This window comes from Amblyomma americanum, chromosome 8 (assembly GCF_052857255.1).
Source record: "Amblyomma americanum isolate KBUSLIRL-KWMA chromosome 8, ASM5285725v1, whole genome shotgun sequence".
Lineage (NCBI taxonomy): Eukaryota > Metazoa > Arthropoda > Arachnida > Ixodida > Ixodidae > Amblyomma > Amblyomma americanum.
Genome location: NC_135504.1, coordinates 43,270,428 through 43,287,310, shown reverse-complemented (window position 1 = coordinate 43,287,310; position 16,883 = coordinate 43,270,428). Strand labels below are relative to the sequence as shown.

At 45.1% G+C, this 16,883-nt stretch overlaps 2 protein-coding genes across 2 annotated transcripts in view; both read right to left on the bottom strand.

Moving 5' to 3' along the window:
• Nucleotides 1–29: 29 nt before the first annotated feature.
• The window catches only part of LOC144102346 (uncharacterized), a 219,001-nt gene continuing 202,147 nt past the window's right edge, over nucleotides 30–16,883 (bottom strand). Inside the window, exon 4 of the mRNA XM_077635640.1 lies at nucleotides 30–209. Coding sequence (XP_077491766.1) covers nucleotides 30–209 — 180 coding nt within the window. The remainder of the gene's footprint in view (nucleotides 210–16,883) is intronic.
• On the bottom strand, nucleotides 1,515–8,168 carry LOC144101492 (uncharacterized). The gene is made up of 4 exons (XM_077634671.1): nucleotides 8,119–8,168; nucleotides 6,053–6,197; nucleotides 1,914–1,997; nucleotides 1,515–1,553 (listed from the first exon to the last, which is right to left on the bottom strand). Exons 1-4 carry the CDS (start codon nucleotides 8,166–8,168, stop codon nucleotides 1,515–1,517), a joined length of 318 nt encoding a protein of 105 aa, XP_077490797.1.

The following is a 16,883-nucleotide window of genomic DNA, read 5'->3' as shown; positions in this document are numbered from 1 at the left end:
AAATAGCAAACAGAGCTACGGGTATTTCATCAATCTCCCCGCCGTGCAGGGTTGCTATTCGAAGACTTGCGCATCTGCCTTGTTGGCACCTTCATCTCTTCCTCCGTTGTCACAGGCAGCTCTTCCGTGGTGTCCATGTCAGTTGGTTTTCTGGCCGTCGGGGAACGTTCAGTGGCTGCCCGGGGTTTTGGAGTCTTTCCGGTTGACGTCTACGAGCAATAAAAGTCTGAATTTGAAATAGTACTTTAATGGTGTACTTTTAATGCGACAGCGTTAAAGACCCTGTTCCGCAGGAAATACGGCGTCGGCGTTTTGAGCGATAAATAGGCTGGCGTAGGGTTACCTAGGCAGCCGCCCCGGGAGAATCAACCTAGGTGGGCACCCTAGGTCACGTATCCTTGTGGGGTCTTCATAAGCTACTCACCGGATTGTGAAAAAAACTAAACACACTGGCAGGTTGCAGTTCAATCCATCTTTGAATTGAGTTGTCACTCCTTAGCTGTTTAATGGGATTGCTTGGTGCGTGAAGCTGAAACTAAGCGCAAGAGAAGTCGAATGCTTCTTTCAAGATGTCACGAGAACGCATCCCGCTGCGAAAGTTTAAAAGTGGCGCAATTTCCGAACTTCAACAAGAGTTGCTTAGTGCGCGCAAATTGAGGAAATTATGAAGAAACGATGCATTCTGGCCTGGGAGCATTAGAGAAATGCTCTTCAAGATATTCGCTAAACTAAACAACTTACTTTGCTGAATTCAGTTTGATGTCGAATAATTTGTGCTGAATACATTGGCTTTTTGACTGGGCATTTGAAATCTTCCGTTGACTTCACAGAGGCATTGCATGGTAGTTTTTGAAGCCAAAAGCTTAACTAGCTAGATAAATCTGTCTTTCGGTAGGCAGCACAACGACCTTGAATGACTTTCAGCCCAACTAAGAATAGCCAGATATGACCATATGTGTTACAGTTATGGTGTCGAACTCTTGACCCTTGACCTTGACACCTTGACCTTGACATGATCTTTAGTTGACCTTTCACTTTCGACATCGGGTGACCTTTGGGTTGGCCTTTGACCTTAAGAACATCTTATGGTTTGATGTGAAGCCACGTGATGAGTAACCATGTGTGTAGAATGTTTTCTCTGAATTCCAGGGTTAGCTAAGTTAAGCCACTTTCAATCTTTTGTTGCTGCTGTGCATCAAACTATGTAAAAACCACTTAGGCTCCGCTGAGCACCGAGATTTTTTCAACGTGCTGAAATATCCAAGCTAACTGATTATCAATAAAGACATGCCTCTATTCTGTGTCGTACTTAGCCTCGCTAAAGTTGATGACCGTATGGTAATGAATAATGCTCGCACTACCCAAGATGTCCTTTGTTTTCGTAATATGCCGTTTTGAAAAAAAATTCACCCTGCTTATGCATCGACAGACAGAATGCACTCCTCTAGGCACTCAGATGGAAAGAAAATGCAAATAGGCAAAAAATTTTCTGCCAATCTCGTGAATGTTTCCCTTCAGTACGGAAGAAGCAGCGGCGTCCTGTCGCCAGTGTTCTGCAGTGAAACTCACGTCACATGAGGACATTTGGAATTAAAGTGATTAAAAAACGCGACACGTAGTCTGAATTAGAGGTCCCCACATTTCCCAAATGATGCAACTTTATAAATTTAATGATTGCCAATTATCAAAAAGTTTTGAGTCACTTTTGTACATTAAATTTCCTAAAACCTAACTCAAGCAAGTAAAATTCCTTGGCAGTACAGCCTTTATTAGCAGCGTTAGTGCCTGTAATCGCATGCCTACAACCGAGATCTCGCAACTGATTGCTTGCTGTATTTCTTTTCTATAGTTATAAACTGGCCCTCTGGTGTCTGTATTCAAAGCACACACTTCTTTAGTATAAGGTGACTTACCGTCGCAACAGTGTCGGGTGCTGGTGCCTCAGGAAGACCGACTACTTCTTTCTGGGCACTGCCCTTCACGTCCTCTCCACTTGGCTGGGGAGAAAAACGACAGGTCAGACAGCTTCCCAAGAAAGGCTGCAGAACGTACAAGGTATGAGACACTCATAAAGCGCACTCATTTTCCGAAAATGTGCCCATAAGAAATTTTTTTTTTGCAGAAGCATTACGGGAAGTTACGGATGTAGAATATTGATAGTTATTGCGGCTTACCTGTCCCTGCCAATTCGTGACCCCCATTCAGTTGTTTCATACCGAGTACTGACACATACCCAGTAATGTAAGGTTTTATTATAACCATCAACATAACTGCAGATCACGCGATGGCAGTCTTGAATTTTTTGTATGAAACGGACAGCTTCACTACGCTAGGCAAAGCAGTCGTCGCGTAGGCCAGAGAATGACTCTGAATGACCTTCAGCCCAACCACGTAAGCCCTGTATGACAATATGTGATACAGTAATGTTGTCACGCCCCTGACCCCTGACCTTGACTCATGACTTTTAGTTGATCTTTGACATTGATTTGACCTCTGATCTTTGACCTTTGACATTGGGTGGCCTTTGGGTTGACCTTAAGAACATCTGATGGGGTGATGTGAAGCCATGTGATGACATCCGATGGGTGGTGTCGTAAGACCGTGTGGTACACGTCATAGCCACGTGCTCCTGTGGCTATATATAGAGCGGCTGTCGCGAGCATGTATCGGAGCTGCCATGAATGAGCCTGAGACGCATAGCAAGTGCGCTTGCTCTTCGCTGAGTTCCAGGGTTAGCCAAGTTAAGGCAATGGCAATTTTTTAAATTAACGTTATTGCTAACGTCAAAGACGTTCCCCATTGGATCTCAATAGAAGTTTTGACTGTTCGCTGCGACCGATGGAAGCACTTTAAAAAAAATTTTCTACACATAAAAATAATGTACGATTACTTTCAATATTACCGTAAAAGTACCTTACAATTTTGGAAATTTCATTTTTTTTTCGAAATTGCTAGACATGGAGACGCGACGTATACTTTTTGTCTCTCTGTCAAGCTCAGTGCGCAGCTTTAGATTCGGCGCCGCGTCACTTGTGTGGTAAACGTCTAAGGAAGCCTTTATCGGAAACAATGTAAGAACACGGCGAGACGCCCAAAGCGTGGCTGTGGCAAAGCGTTCAATTTGCAACCTGCGCGTTATATATTAGGCAGATTATGCGGAGATCTCAATTCTGCGATTTATTAATGAAACAAGAAAAGTAACACGTGACAAATCGTGTTTGCTCACGGTTATTCTTGTATTTGTTGCAAAGCGCACAAGCTATAAAGATTTTGCCCTATACAGTGAACTCACTTTACACAGTGCAGTACAGGCTCTTGAGCAGCACTGTCCGCAAGAGATTTGCATGACGGATGGCTTCGTGAAGAAGATGCTGTTCCGTTAATTTACACAAGTTTCAAGTGCTGTAGACCTCGACATTGGCTCATGCTGACATTGAAAGGAACGTGTTTTTCCCAGTCCGAAAAAGTGCCGGAAAATGCAAAACAAAACTTTATAGTTTACTTGATGGTCGAGAGTATAGGCGTAATCGCTAAATGCGTGGCTGGAAGATCTTGGAAACACACAGCGCGTTCTAAGCAGCCTTGTAAATGGTGGCAGGCCCATCCGAGGGTTGGCCATGTTATTGGCTCCCGTTCAAGCCATTGCCTTCTCATGCTTGCGTCCGTCGACGTGGGCAGCACAAGTGGCCTTCCTGGATGCGTTCGCCGCGTGATTAACCGCCGCTTTTAGCCCCTTATTTTCGAGAGGAACTGCGCTCTAAGTGTTCATCGCTGCTTGTTTGTTTTTTGGGCTTTGTGACGCTTGACTATGCCTCTTCTAACTTCGAGACGTGTTAGGCCACCTGGACTGCCTTCTCACCCTTGTGCGTTAGCTACATAAACCTGTTGTAAGTGGCATAGGTCATCCTCTCTATTTCATTGCAGTGCCAGCGTAGCACCAATACTGTCACATAGAGTTAAGAACCACACAGGTCACTGGTGAAAATTGAGGAAGCCTACGATTTGAAGCAGTAGCGCTGGAGACGTCCGTAGCCCGAGAGTGGCAACGGCCGAGTAATCTAAGTCATCGGGAAATGGAGCTGTCTTGTTGGCGCCAGCACAGTTTAGAATGTCTCTAGGTGCTTAAGCTTTCTTCGCCCGGATACCATTCGGAAGGAATTTTCGGCATGGTTCGAACATGTTTGATTTCATGATATGGTTTGGTTTAAGGCGGTTTAACGTCCCAAGGCGACTCAGGCTATTAGAGACGCCTTAGTGAAGGGCTCCGGAAATTTCGATCACTAGGTGTTCTTTAACGTTCACTGACATCGCACAGTACACAGGCCTCAAGAATTTCGCCTCCATCGAAATTCGACCGCCGCGGCCGGGATCGAACCCGAGTCTTTCGGGCCAGCAGCCGAGTGCCATAACCACTCAGTCACCGCGGCGGCTATGTTTGATTTCATGTTAAGTCTCAAGATTAGCTCAGAGTCCAGCCTTAGGTCGGGATTTATATTGAGCCTCAGCTTCGCGGTAGTTTGCTGGTGATGATGTCAAGATTTTGCTAATAGTGCTAACTACAAAGCAATTATTCCTTTCAAAACTCCTGGTACATCAGCCTGTATGTAAAGTTTTCGTTGTATCAGACGTTTTGCCTCTATGCCAGCTCCGCTCCGTGAGCTTAATCACTGCACTTCTTGATGACTGAGCAAAATCACAATGCATAAAAAAAGTCTGAGTACAACATTTTTGTAGAGCTAGTACAAAGCGAACTAAAGTGTGTCGCTAAGCCTAGACAGTACACGCTGGTAAAAATTCTTACTTAAACACCAAGAAACGACTTGAGAGGATTTTCGTGTCAGCGTTCAGCGTACTTTGTGTTGCCGATACGGTAGCGACCAAGATCGATGGGCAATGGTCATTTTTTTTCAGTCATAGGGCTACGGTCAAGTAGACAGGAGAGAGCGGTTTATGTGTTGCAGGGAGCGTTCAGGATAACACTTAGAGCACTTTGGTTACAACCAATGGGCACTGCACTCAAGGAGCTTTGGAATATTGTTTAGATAACCGGACGGGCACATATTCGATGTAAAATTTTCGTTGTCAATCTTTGAGCTAATTTCATCTAACATTCTTTTTGCGTACTGTATCTACTTGTATTTTTATATTGAAAAACTACAGGCGATCGTGTCTCTATTATAAGCCATTAAATATAAATCTCTTAGCCTGCTCATATATGGTTATTTCTTACCTTCTCATTCAACATGCACGAAAGTGACGATGACTACAAAAAAGTATCCGTGATTACACGACAACACGACGAGAATGCTATCGAATGCATGATTATAAGGTTAGGATCGCAACTATGTTTCCCATATAAACATATAAATTTCCATATAAATTCCAGCTGCCAAAGCGTTTAGTAATCCGTTTCAGCTAATAAGATATTTACGACGACATCCATCAGTTTGTGCCTGCTTGTTCCCATAAGCAAAGTGCACGAATCGCATTCGTTCACAGTTCACTGAACACAGTTCACGCAAGAACGTGACGATCAGCGCAAAGGTTCGCCGTGATTACTCGCCGCTTTCAACTATAGAGTCGTCTTTTCAATTTCGCTGGCCGAAAGTGAGGAGAGCTGTTACCAGTTTCAGCCATTTCTCTACGTTGGTGGCATAAAATAAAACGCCATAAGCAGGAACTGCTTGAAACCATGAGGAGCTTTAGTCCAAGAACAACTTATTCTGATGCGCTGTGACGTGGTTGTAGTTGAAAATTCACAAGCTACTTACTATCCGCGAACACGAGAATACAACGAGAATCTATCGAATCAAAAGTTCATATGATGAGAATCGCCAATAAGTTTTCTATATAACTATGAAACCAAATTCCAGCAGCCAAAGCGTTTATTACTTTATTCCTGATAATTAGATAACTACGAAGGCATTTAATCAATCAGTTTGTGTCCGCTTGTTCTTTTAAGTAAAGTGCACGACTAACTTTTCGATACCCTGTTTGTGCGACAGCTAGAGTGTCACTTAAAATTTTCAGAAGGTAGGAATACAAGTCGTACCGTGGTTCTCATTAGGGCGAACACCACCAACGCCGAGATGATGAAGCCGAGGAGGACGAAGGCCGAGAAGATTTCCTGACGGTACTGCATAGTCGGGTTGGGCTGCTGCAGGTTCCTCTGCTGGCAGATCTTGTTCTGCGGAGCACTGGGTGAACCAAAATTGAAGTATGGGATGAAAATACTTTGAGCTAGATGTAATAAGGGATTAATTACTCATTGGCATGAATAATTACTCCCTTATTACAAATCTACCCCACCTTGGGGAATTCCCCTAAAACATTTCACCAATAGAGCTAGATGAATCGGCTGACACATGGCACCAAACAAGGTGTTGGTACAGTACAGTACGTTACGGTGTGATATGGTATGGTATGGTACTGCATGGTAAAGTGTGGTATGATGATGTTTGGTTTGGTACTGTAGGTATATTATGGTATGGACGTTTATGGTATGGTATGGTACGGTACGGTATGGTGTGGTATTGAACGGGATGATGTGGTATAGCGTGGTATGGTGTGGTATGATACGGTATGATATGGTATGGTATTGCATGGTGCACAGTGTGGTATGGGGGGTTTAGTATGGTATGTATGCTATGGTATGGTATGGTATGTTATCGTATGGTATGGCATGATATGCTATGGTATAGTATGGTATGCTATGGTATGGTATGGTATGGTATGGTGGTTTAGCTTTGCGACAGCTGCACACGGGCTATCACAGGGGGCGTTGTGGCGGGCTGGGGATTATAATTTCCCCTCGGATTTTTAACGTGCTCTGACATCGCAGAGCACATGGACGAGGTCAAGAGGTCACATGCAAGCGGTGTCCGTCCGATACAACATAGGCTTTTTTAAGCAGAATTCGTACCAGGCCTGGTTACTGAGCTATAGTGTCTTCAGGCTTTCAAGAAAAAATGTGAAATGTTGCAAAATATGGAGACACACCTAACCCTCGTAAACATCGTCATAATCATTACCATTACCCCACTACAAGCACTTCGGTGTCTGTGCCAGATAGAGTCCCAACTCCCCCCCTCTCATCTCCGAGAACTTCCTACTCTTTTTTCTCACTCGCCCAGCAGACTTTCGCCGCCCTCTGCTCCACCATAAAGTCCTATGTCCGCATTATTTATGATTGCAGTTTTTTAGTCCTTAGGTACACTGATGCGAATTTTACTGAGCCACTATGAGAGGTGGTGTATGTTTAAGGATACCATCATTTTTAATTACTCCGCGAAATAAACATGGTCGTTTCACAAAAAAACTATCGACAACTGCACTGTACCCATAGCACTATGTGAACGAGCGAATATAAATGAGCGCAAGCACAAAATAGTACGCACAGCATGTGGCAGAATGTCAGGTGGCCCACCATGCACTGCCGTGAAGGTTGCCCCGTATAGGGCAAAGGGTATTGTTAATCTGACTGGCTTCTCAAGAGGTAGAACCCAGTCTTCAATACCATATGAAGCTTCGAGCATTATGACGGCCGTAAGGGCAGACTAAACCTCTGTGACTTAAACAGTGACTTCTGGTACATGCGACGAACCCTCGTCATTCATACTATCAGCACCGTTTTAATACCAACGCTTACTCATGGCGGGACCAGTACGCTTGATATGGAGACTTTATGCGACAACCTCCATTGTTATGGGAAAAGTGAGCATGGCGGTAACGCTCTAGCCATGCAAAATATGGCACGTGAGGTTGCGTGTTCACATCAACTTTCGTTAACCACCGTTCTTTTAATACGACTTTCCTTTCAATAAACGGTAACTACGGGCGTAACGAAACGAACTAAATGCAAGTTATGCCCTGAGGCCATAAATAACGTTATCAAAGAAAAGGCAGGTGAAGACGGAGACAAAGGCTGAATCAGTCTTCCTTCTCTCCTCAAGCAATTTTTTCTTGAATTCATGTACAAGCCTAACATTCATTTCGGAGACTGCTTATCAGCTGACTTCACATTGCTTTCGGCGTGAGCAGTTGAAAAGTGCCGCCTTCTGCATACTTTAGTGGGCTCTTCGTCCATCATAAACCGCAGTAGTGTGTCGGTGGTCTTACCTGAGCGAAGCCAGGGAGGGCTGGCGAGGCTGCCTGAAGATCTGTGACATGGCTACGCAAGGCAATCAGTTGGCCGAGAGACAAACTGAGCAGAGGAGTCGCGCCTTGAACAGCGGCGTTGCTTGGAGGTACAGTAGATCTCAACTGATATAACGGCGCTGTTGTCGCCCCGGACTGAGAATACGACACGTTCTCCACTTCTTTTACACCAGCCCACCCCCGAACACGCGTCCAGCGGCCCTAGGCTTGATTATCTGCTGCAAGCATTCTGCTGCCCGTAATTCGTTCCGAGTAGACGACTGGACAGATATTCCAGTGCGCAAAAAAAATACAAACCGAATTTTAAATTTAAAATTCAAAACAGTAAGCATGTGCACAACTGTCTGCTGATGCTTCGGAAGTGGAATATGACGCTGACTGCTTTGGGGAGATTATTTCTTTAATTCATTTGACTGTTCCAATTTTTATATTGATTTAGTCTTCTCACGCCTATTTTCACCGCGCAAATACCTCATTGGGACTATCTACTGAACCTTGGCCAATCACCCCTACATGGGTATGTGCCATGCTTACTAAGGAGAAGAAGAAGAAGAAGGAGAGGAAGGAGAATAAGAGGAAGAACTAGAAGAAGAACTTACTTGAGGAGAAGAAGAAGAAGAACAATAAGAAGAAGAGGTGGAAGAAGCAGAAGAAGAAGAAGAAGAGATGGAAGATGAAGAGGTGGAAGAAGAAGTAGAAGAAGAGGAAGGAGAAAGAGAGGAAGAAGAAGAAGAAGAGGAAGAAGAGCAAGTAGAAGAAGAGGAGGAGGAGGAAGAAGAAGAAGAGGAATAAGAAGGAGGAGCACATACCCTAAATGGTCTTCTTTCTGAACACCTACAGAATTTTCCACATCATACTGTTCTCTCCACTGATGCCTCCGGCAGCTGTGAGAAGGCGGCGATTGGCATATATTCGCAGGATCTAGATTGGAGCTACTCCGTTCGTATCCCTGATTATACTCCTATATTCTTCGCAGAGTTTTTGGCCATTGGTTTGGCTCTTCTCAAAATTCCCAGACATGTGGCACGGGTTCTTATTCTCACAGACTGCCTTTCAGTTATTGTCTCTCTCCAAAATTCGGAAAAATCTTTCTTGACTCGTTCACTTAGGTTTTTTGTTCCGAGCACAGTGCGCGAGATCCGTTTGGTCTGGGTACCTGGGCATTCAGGCGTCTATTTTAACGAGGTGGCTGATTTATTGGCAAGGTCAGCTCTCAGCGCACCTGTAATATATCCCGTCCCTCACCTCATTCTGTTAGCAGCTTCACGTTTCCAGCGGTTCCAACATATTTCAGCCACTTTGAGTGATCCGTTGCTGAATACCGTGGACTTTCAACACCTAAAGTACCCATGGAATATCCGGTGGTGTAAGTCAAGGCTTTGTGAAGTGTCCATGACGCTCCTGCGATGTAGAATCCCTCACTTAAACTTGTACTTATGCAGGTGCGGGTTCGCTGCGACAAACCTTTGTGTATCATGTGGGCAAGTTGAATCAATCGATCATTTTCTCCTCTCTTGCCGGCGGTTCGCGGTTCAGAGAAAGCAATATCTGGAGGTTCCTCTTTCGAGACTAGGACTGCCTCTGTCTCTTACAGTTCTTCTATCGTTCGGTGCGAGTGCCAAGGGATTCCCGTTAAGCAGTGTATGCGGCTACCTTCACGATTACATAAGTGCAACTAATCGATTATCCTGTTAGCTATACACAAAATACTTTCGCATGTCCAAAAAAGGCTAGATTGATTCTATTCCGGATGACTCATACCTCTTGAATTCATTCTATTTTTCCCAATTTTTTTTTAAATCTTGATTCAGTCTTCTGACGTTTCCTTCCCCGCGCAAATGCTTCATTGACATTCTACCCTATACCTTGGCCAATCCCCCCACGTGGGTATGTGCCATATTACTTGAGGAGAAGAAGAAGAAGAAGAAGAAGGAGGAGCGAGCTCCGAAGACCGTGCCTGACGTGTTCTTGCTGACGTGTTCTTGCTGGTGCTTGGCTTCGAGCTCAACTGTGGTTCCCTGGTGGTGCCTACGTGGTCATCTCTGGTGAGGCCGTTCTCTGTGGGGGATTTGGCCAGGTCTCAGGTTAGGTCTGTAGGCCAGGTTAATGTGCATTTGAGGGTGCGTTTGGCTTAGGTATGTCGCTGACCTCCCCGGGTGGAGGGACGGCAACCTGGTTTGCCAGCTTGCCCACCCAAAGCTTGCCGCTAGAAAATTTTCGTAAAAATGGAATTGACATCATCCCTGTGGCTTTCGTGCCGATCGGTGAGGGAACGATCAAGATGAAAAGCCCCAAGGTCCTTCAGCAGGAGCTAAGATCTCTCACTACCCACTACCTCCAGATCTCTGAGGTGCGACCGTTCGGCCGGAGAGGCATTGTTTGCAGGTCCGCTGACATTGATTGTGTCACAGACCTGCTCCAGTGCAAAATATTTCAGTCCTTAGCGGTTAAAGCCTTCATCCCGGAACAGCTCGCATGTTCCAAAGGTATTGTTCGTGGCGTGGACCCAGCATCTTCCCCGCAGGATATACTGAAGGAGTTTCAGGATGCAGGTGTGGGGGTTCTTTCTGTCTACCGGTGCAGTAGAGAATTCAATGGTGTGCGTGTTGCGACAGAGTCAGTTATCACTACGTTTGCTGGTTCCTCCTGTCCTTCTGAACTCAAGGTTTGGCCGATAGTGTATCGTGTGGACCCTCTGCAGCCCCGTCCTCTTCAGTGCAACAACTGTTGGCGTTTCGGTCACAGTGGTAAAGCGTGTAAGTCGGCGACCCGCTGCCGGGTTTGTGGAGAAGGGCATTCAGATGACAGCTGCGCCTCTGATCAGCCCCAGTGTTGCCTATGCAAGGGCAACCACTCAGCTGATGATGTCAACTGCTCGAAACGAGCCGACGAACAAAGCCTGCTCGATATCATTCAAGCGAAACGATGTTCGAGAGCAGATGCTTATGCACTTCTGGATCGGAGGGGTAATACATATGCCAGCCGTGCGCGAAGCTCTGTTGCTGATATACCGTCAAGTTTGACTACTTCAATAGTGTCCTCAGTAGAACAGGCTCTTTCTGTGGTGGTCGAGCGAATGCTGGGCAGTTTCACCGAGGCTCTATCTCAACTTGTTGCTGGCCAATCTCTGCCTACTGAATCACATGTTTCGGCGGCTACGCCGGCATCACTCCAGAGTGCTGCTAGTAAGAATCATTCCATGTCGCCTCCTACCGTGCCCCAAGTACCGCCTGCCAACAGCGCTCCTGACAGTGTCGCTCACGTAGATCCTTGTAGTATGGACGTTGAAATGCTCACCACTTCCCAGAAGCGTCGAGCTTCTTCCTCACCCTCGAAGTCAGCTGTTCCGCAAGTCAAAGCAAAGAAAGGACCCCCCAAATTAATTCCCCAGACTGATGTGCTGAAGGAGGCTGTTGATGCCTCTTTAACCAGTCGATAATCATGGCGGGTCTAAAAGTTATGCAGTGGAATTGTCGCTCCGTACTTTCTTCTTTACCGGATCTTGAATTACTTCTTCATAAACATAATCCAGATATTGTGATTTTACAAGAAACGTGGCTCTCACCACTTAAATCATTCACATTTAAAAAATTTCGTGTTTTCAGGGTAGATCGCGTTAATGGCAGGGGTGGTGGGTTAATAACTATGATCTCTACGAAAATATGTCACCGGGCATCAATCTCGCAGACAGTTATGCGCCCTGACTGTGAGTTGTTGGCGGTTGAAATCTCCCTTCCACAGTGCGCCAAAGTCACTATTGCTAACGTCTACTTCCCAATCGGTGTTCACAGGACAGACTGTTTGGACACCTTACTGAGCGGCGCAAACAGCACAGTCATCGCAGGAGATTTTAATTCGCACCACAGTGCCTGGGATAGTCGCTCTGACTCCTGCGGCCAGCTTCTGTGGTCCTGGATGTCAATGAATGCAGTGCGCTGCTGTAATTCCGGAGCAGTAACCTTTATGCGTGGAGGATCCCGTTCAATCATAGATTTAACATTAGCATCTCGTGGGGTTGGCGTGTCTGCATGGTCAACTGAAGAATCAGGTACATCTAGTGACCACTTTCCAATAACCTTTTCTATTATATCCTCGCCTATCAGAAAAGGTGGTGCAACCATGAAATTTCTAAACCACATTATGTACAAAAAATTGATATCTGCCTCACTCCTCTCCATAGTTAGCTCAGGTCGAGCACAAAGAGCTCAGCGGACAATTACCTTTCTGCAAGATGCTGCTGAGAGTTCTGTATTCTCGGTGTGCACTACTGCTCCTGCCAGACAGCCGTCTCCTTGGTGGACGGAGGAGTGCGAGAAAGCTTATCGTCGTAGAAAAGCAGCCTGGAAAAGCCTTTCTTATAATCAGAGCCCAGCTAATTGGATAAATTATAAGTTCTTCTCTGCATGTTTCAAACGAACTGTTAAAAAGGCAAAGGAGGATTATAATCAAAATTTAAACACGTATCTCTCAAAACCCCAGAATAAGAAGGCTCTCTATAGATTCATGGCGCAGAATAACAGCTCTCCGGCCTCCAATCGCATAAGGTCAACGGTAATGTCTCCGCAGGAGGCTAAGCAAAACCTTGAACGCATCGCGCAGGGGCTGGCCTTACGTTTCCAGGTACAGAAAGCAGAACCTTTGCACACTCTCACCCCCAGCTCGGACTATCCTGAGGTCGACGTGTCGGAGCTCCTGCAAATTGTTTCCTCGATGCACTCTGCTGCTCCGGGATCTGACGGGATTACTGTGGGCATGTTAAAGATTTTAGCGCACGACTTTCCAACTCACCTTCTAGATATTGTAAATGCGTCATTGGAAACCTCTTGGATTCCTCACAGTTGGAAAATTGCGAAAATAATTTTACTTTTAAAAAATGCAGACAATGGATTTCAATTAGACAATATTCGGCCGATTGCTTTAACCTCAAATTTAGTAAAGCTAATAGAAAGAGTAGTACACAGTCGCCTCACAAAGCATGTTCATCATATTAACGGCCTCAGCCCCGCACAGATTGGCTTTCGTCGCGGTTGTTCCATATGGTCCGCGCATGTGGATCTCGAGAGCCGAATACGACTCTCAATGCGCCAGAGAGAAGTTTCGGCCTTGGTGACGCTTGACGTTGCGAAGGCCTATGACAGCGTGGAGCACACAGTCCTCATTAACAAGCTTGCTCAACTACAACCACCGCATTACCTCTACGCCTGGATTTGTGAATTTCTAAAAGATAGATTTTTCTTCTGTACAGACGGATCTTTTTGTTCTAATACCTATGGTCAATCAAGAGGTGTGCCGCAAGGCTCTGTTCTTTCTCCGCTGCTTTTCAACATATTAGTTCGGGACATCCCCATTCATCCTAACGTTACAGTTTATGTATACGCAGATGATATAGCTTTTTTCGCATCAGCAAATGATATTCATGTGCTCTACGGGTATTTGCAGGCATATCTGAATGCTCTTGAAGTCTGGTTGGACCAAATCAATTTATCACTTAATGTCAGCAAATGCGGCGTGCTGGTATTTCCACCCGACGCTCCTATGTACATCTCGCTAGCCTACCGCTCCACTCCAATTCCGCAGGTGGAGTCGGTTAAATACCTAGGTGTTACTTATGACCAAAATTTGGACTGGCGACACCATATTAAGAATAATGTTATTAAAGGGGAACGTGCACTGGGCCGTTTGACCCGAGTTGGCAATAAAAAGTTTGGCATGCGTCGTGACACGCTACTGTTGCTCTATAAGGCTTATATGAGACCGATTCTGGAATTTGGTTGCCCCTTGTTCTCTGGTAGCGCGAACTACAAGCTGCAGCCATTAGCCTTACTGGAAAGACGTGCCCTACGGCTATGCCTCGGGCTCCCAAAATCAGCTTCCAACGCTGTCCTTTATCTGGAAGCGCGTATCCCCAACCTCTATTCCCGCTTCCAACTTCTAACAGTGCGTACTTTCCTCAAGTCTTTTGACCCGGCCCCAGGCGTTAGTGTTCCAATTTTTGTATCCCAACCACACCTTTTTTTGACTAATCACTGGCCACGTTATCAGCTTCCGCAAGTTAGGTTCACGCAGAATCTGTTAGCTCCGCTTCAGGTTGATCTGATCTCCTTGCAACGAGTTGCTGACACGCAGGCTGATCCCGTCTTCTATTACGACTTTATTTTCCCGTCCCATGCGAAGCATATGCCCGCACGTACCCTAAATGGTCTTCTTTCTGAACACCTACAGAATTTTCCACATCATACTGTTCTCTCCACTGATGCCTCCGGCAGCTGTGAGAAGGCGGCGATTGGCATATATTCGCAGGATCTAGATTGGAGCTACTCCGTTCGTATCCCTGATTATACTCCTATATTCTTCGCAGAGTTTTTGGCCATTGGTTTGGCTCTTCTCAAAATTCCCAGACATGTCGCACGGGTTCTTATTCTCACAGACTGCCTTTCAGTTATTGTCTCTCTCCAAAATTCGGAAAAATCTTTCTTGACTCGTTCACTTAGGTTTTTTGTTCCGAGCACAGTGCGCGAGATCCGTTTGGTCTGGGTACCTGGGCATTCAGGCGTCTATTTTAACGAGGTGGCTGATTTATTGGCAAGGTCAGCTCTCAGCGCACCTGTAATATATCCCGTCCCTCACCTCATTCTGTTAGCAGCTTCACGTTTCCAGCGGTTCCAACATATTTCAGCCACTTTGAGTGATCCGTTGCTGAATACCGTGGACTTTCAACACCTAAAGTACCCATGGAATATCCGGTGGTGTAAGTCAAGGCTTTGTGAAGTGTCCATGACGCTCCTGCGATGTAGAATCCCTCACTTAAACTTGTACTTATGCAGGTGCGGGTTCGCTGCGACAAACCTTTGTGTATCATGTGGGCAAGTTGAATCAATCGATCATTTTCTCCTCTCTTGCCGGCGGTTCGCGGTTCAGAGAAAGCAATATCTGGAGGTTCCTCTTTCGAGACTAGGACTGCCTCTGTCTCTTACAGTTCTTCTATCGTTCGGTGCGAGTGCCAAGGGATTCCCGTTAAGCAGTGTATGCGGCTACCTTCACGATTACATAAGTGCAACTAATCGATTATCCTGTTAGCTATACACAAAATTCTTTCGCATGTCCAAAAAGGCTAGATTGATTCTATTCCGGATGACTCATACCTCTTGAATTCATTTTATTTTTCCCAATTTTTTTTTTATCTTGATTCAGTCTTCTGACGTTTCCTTCCCCGCGCAAATGCTTCATTGGCATTCTACCCTATACCTTGGCCAATTCCCCCACGTGGGTATGTGCCATATTACTTGAGGAGAAGAAGAAGAAGAAGAAGGAGGAGAAGAAAAAGAAGAAGAGGAAGAATTAGAAGAGGAAGAAGAAGAAGGAGGAGAAGAAGAAGAAGAAGAAGAAGAAGAAGAAGAAGAAGAAGAAGAAGAAGAAGAAGAAGAAGAAGAAGAAGAAGAAGAAGAAGAAGAAGAAGAAGAAGAAGAAGAAGAAGAAGAAGAAGAAGAAGAAGAAGAAGAAGAAGAAGAAGAAGAAGAAGAGCGGGGACAACGCGATATGGGTCAAAGCGCAACTTTTTCTTACCCATCTGCTCCTAACTTTCCAAGTCGCAGTCAAATTAACTGGACATCTTAAACAATCTGTTAATTGTACACTGCTAGTCTTCTGAAGGCTTACAAGACAAGTTTTCCTCAAGCAGACGAAAATTCCCAATTCAACATTCGTGAGCCGGAAATAAGTCAAAAAGCTACAAAGTTTTTTATTTGTTTATTCATTTGTTTATTTATTAATTTCACAATACTGCAGGCCTCACAGGAGTGGTGTGCGTGAAAATTTTTGTACAAGCAATAGAATGAAGATAACACAACTTACCCGCAGAACTCTGCAGACCTCTTTTTAAAGCACTGTTGAAAGTCAATAAAAAAATATCCTGGATAAAATTTAGCACTTATTTATTACAATTTCTATTTATAATTAACTGGATCAAAGTCAGGAGGGGCTGGTAGTCGCGTACTAACGGAAACATTATACAGGAGAAGGCTACATGCATGCTGAAGCAAAACTGAGGTCTTCTCTAGATTATAAAATTATGATAAAGACCTTATATCTTGTTCCAAAGCTCTGTATTTTGATTTAGCGCTCGCAAGGTTGGTTGTCAAATAAAAAGAAAAATTCATATTGACAACAGACGCGAAGAAGGCACAGAGAAGGTTTTGCAGAGCCTCCAGCACCACCCTTGCCGCCAGGCTTTATGATGTCCCTGAAGACGCCCGTCAAACACAGATGAATATAAATAGTGCGTAGGGCAAGACCTTCACGAAGTTTTTCTGGAATATAAGTGGCGCACTGTCTCCTTCTACGAAGGACGGCTTCTTGTGCAACACATTGTGACAACGGAGCAAGATCTGTTTGGTATGAGTTATTATAAGGTCCAATACCGCTTGTTCATGTACTGCCGCTGGGGCAGTCACAGATGTCCATTCGATAGGAACGAAATGCAACACCTGCAGCCGCGACAATACAAGAGAAAAAGTTACCAAGAGGGCAAAAAATTGAAAACAAGCGCACATCCGGGTGACATTCAAAGCCTACTGGAGTGAATACCATGATTGAAGCGGGGCATCAAATAAACAGTGCCGCATTACGTTTGGATGTAGTATTTATCAGGAAAACAGGCTCACAAGGTTAGCGTTAATGTCTATGGATAAAATTTCGTGTGAATTTGGTGCGAAGATGAGTGACGGGTT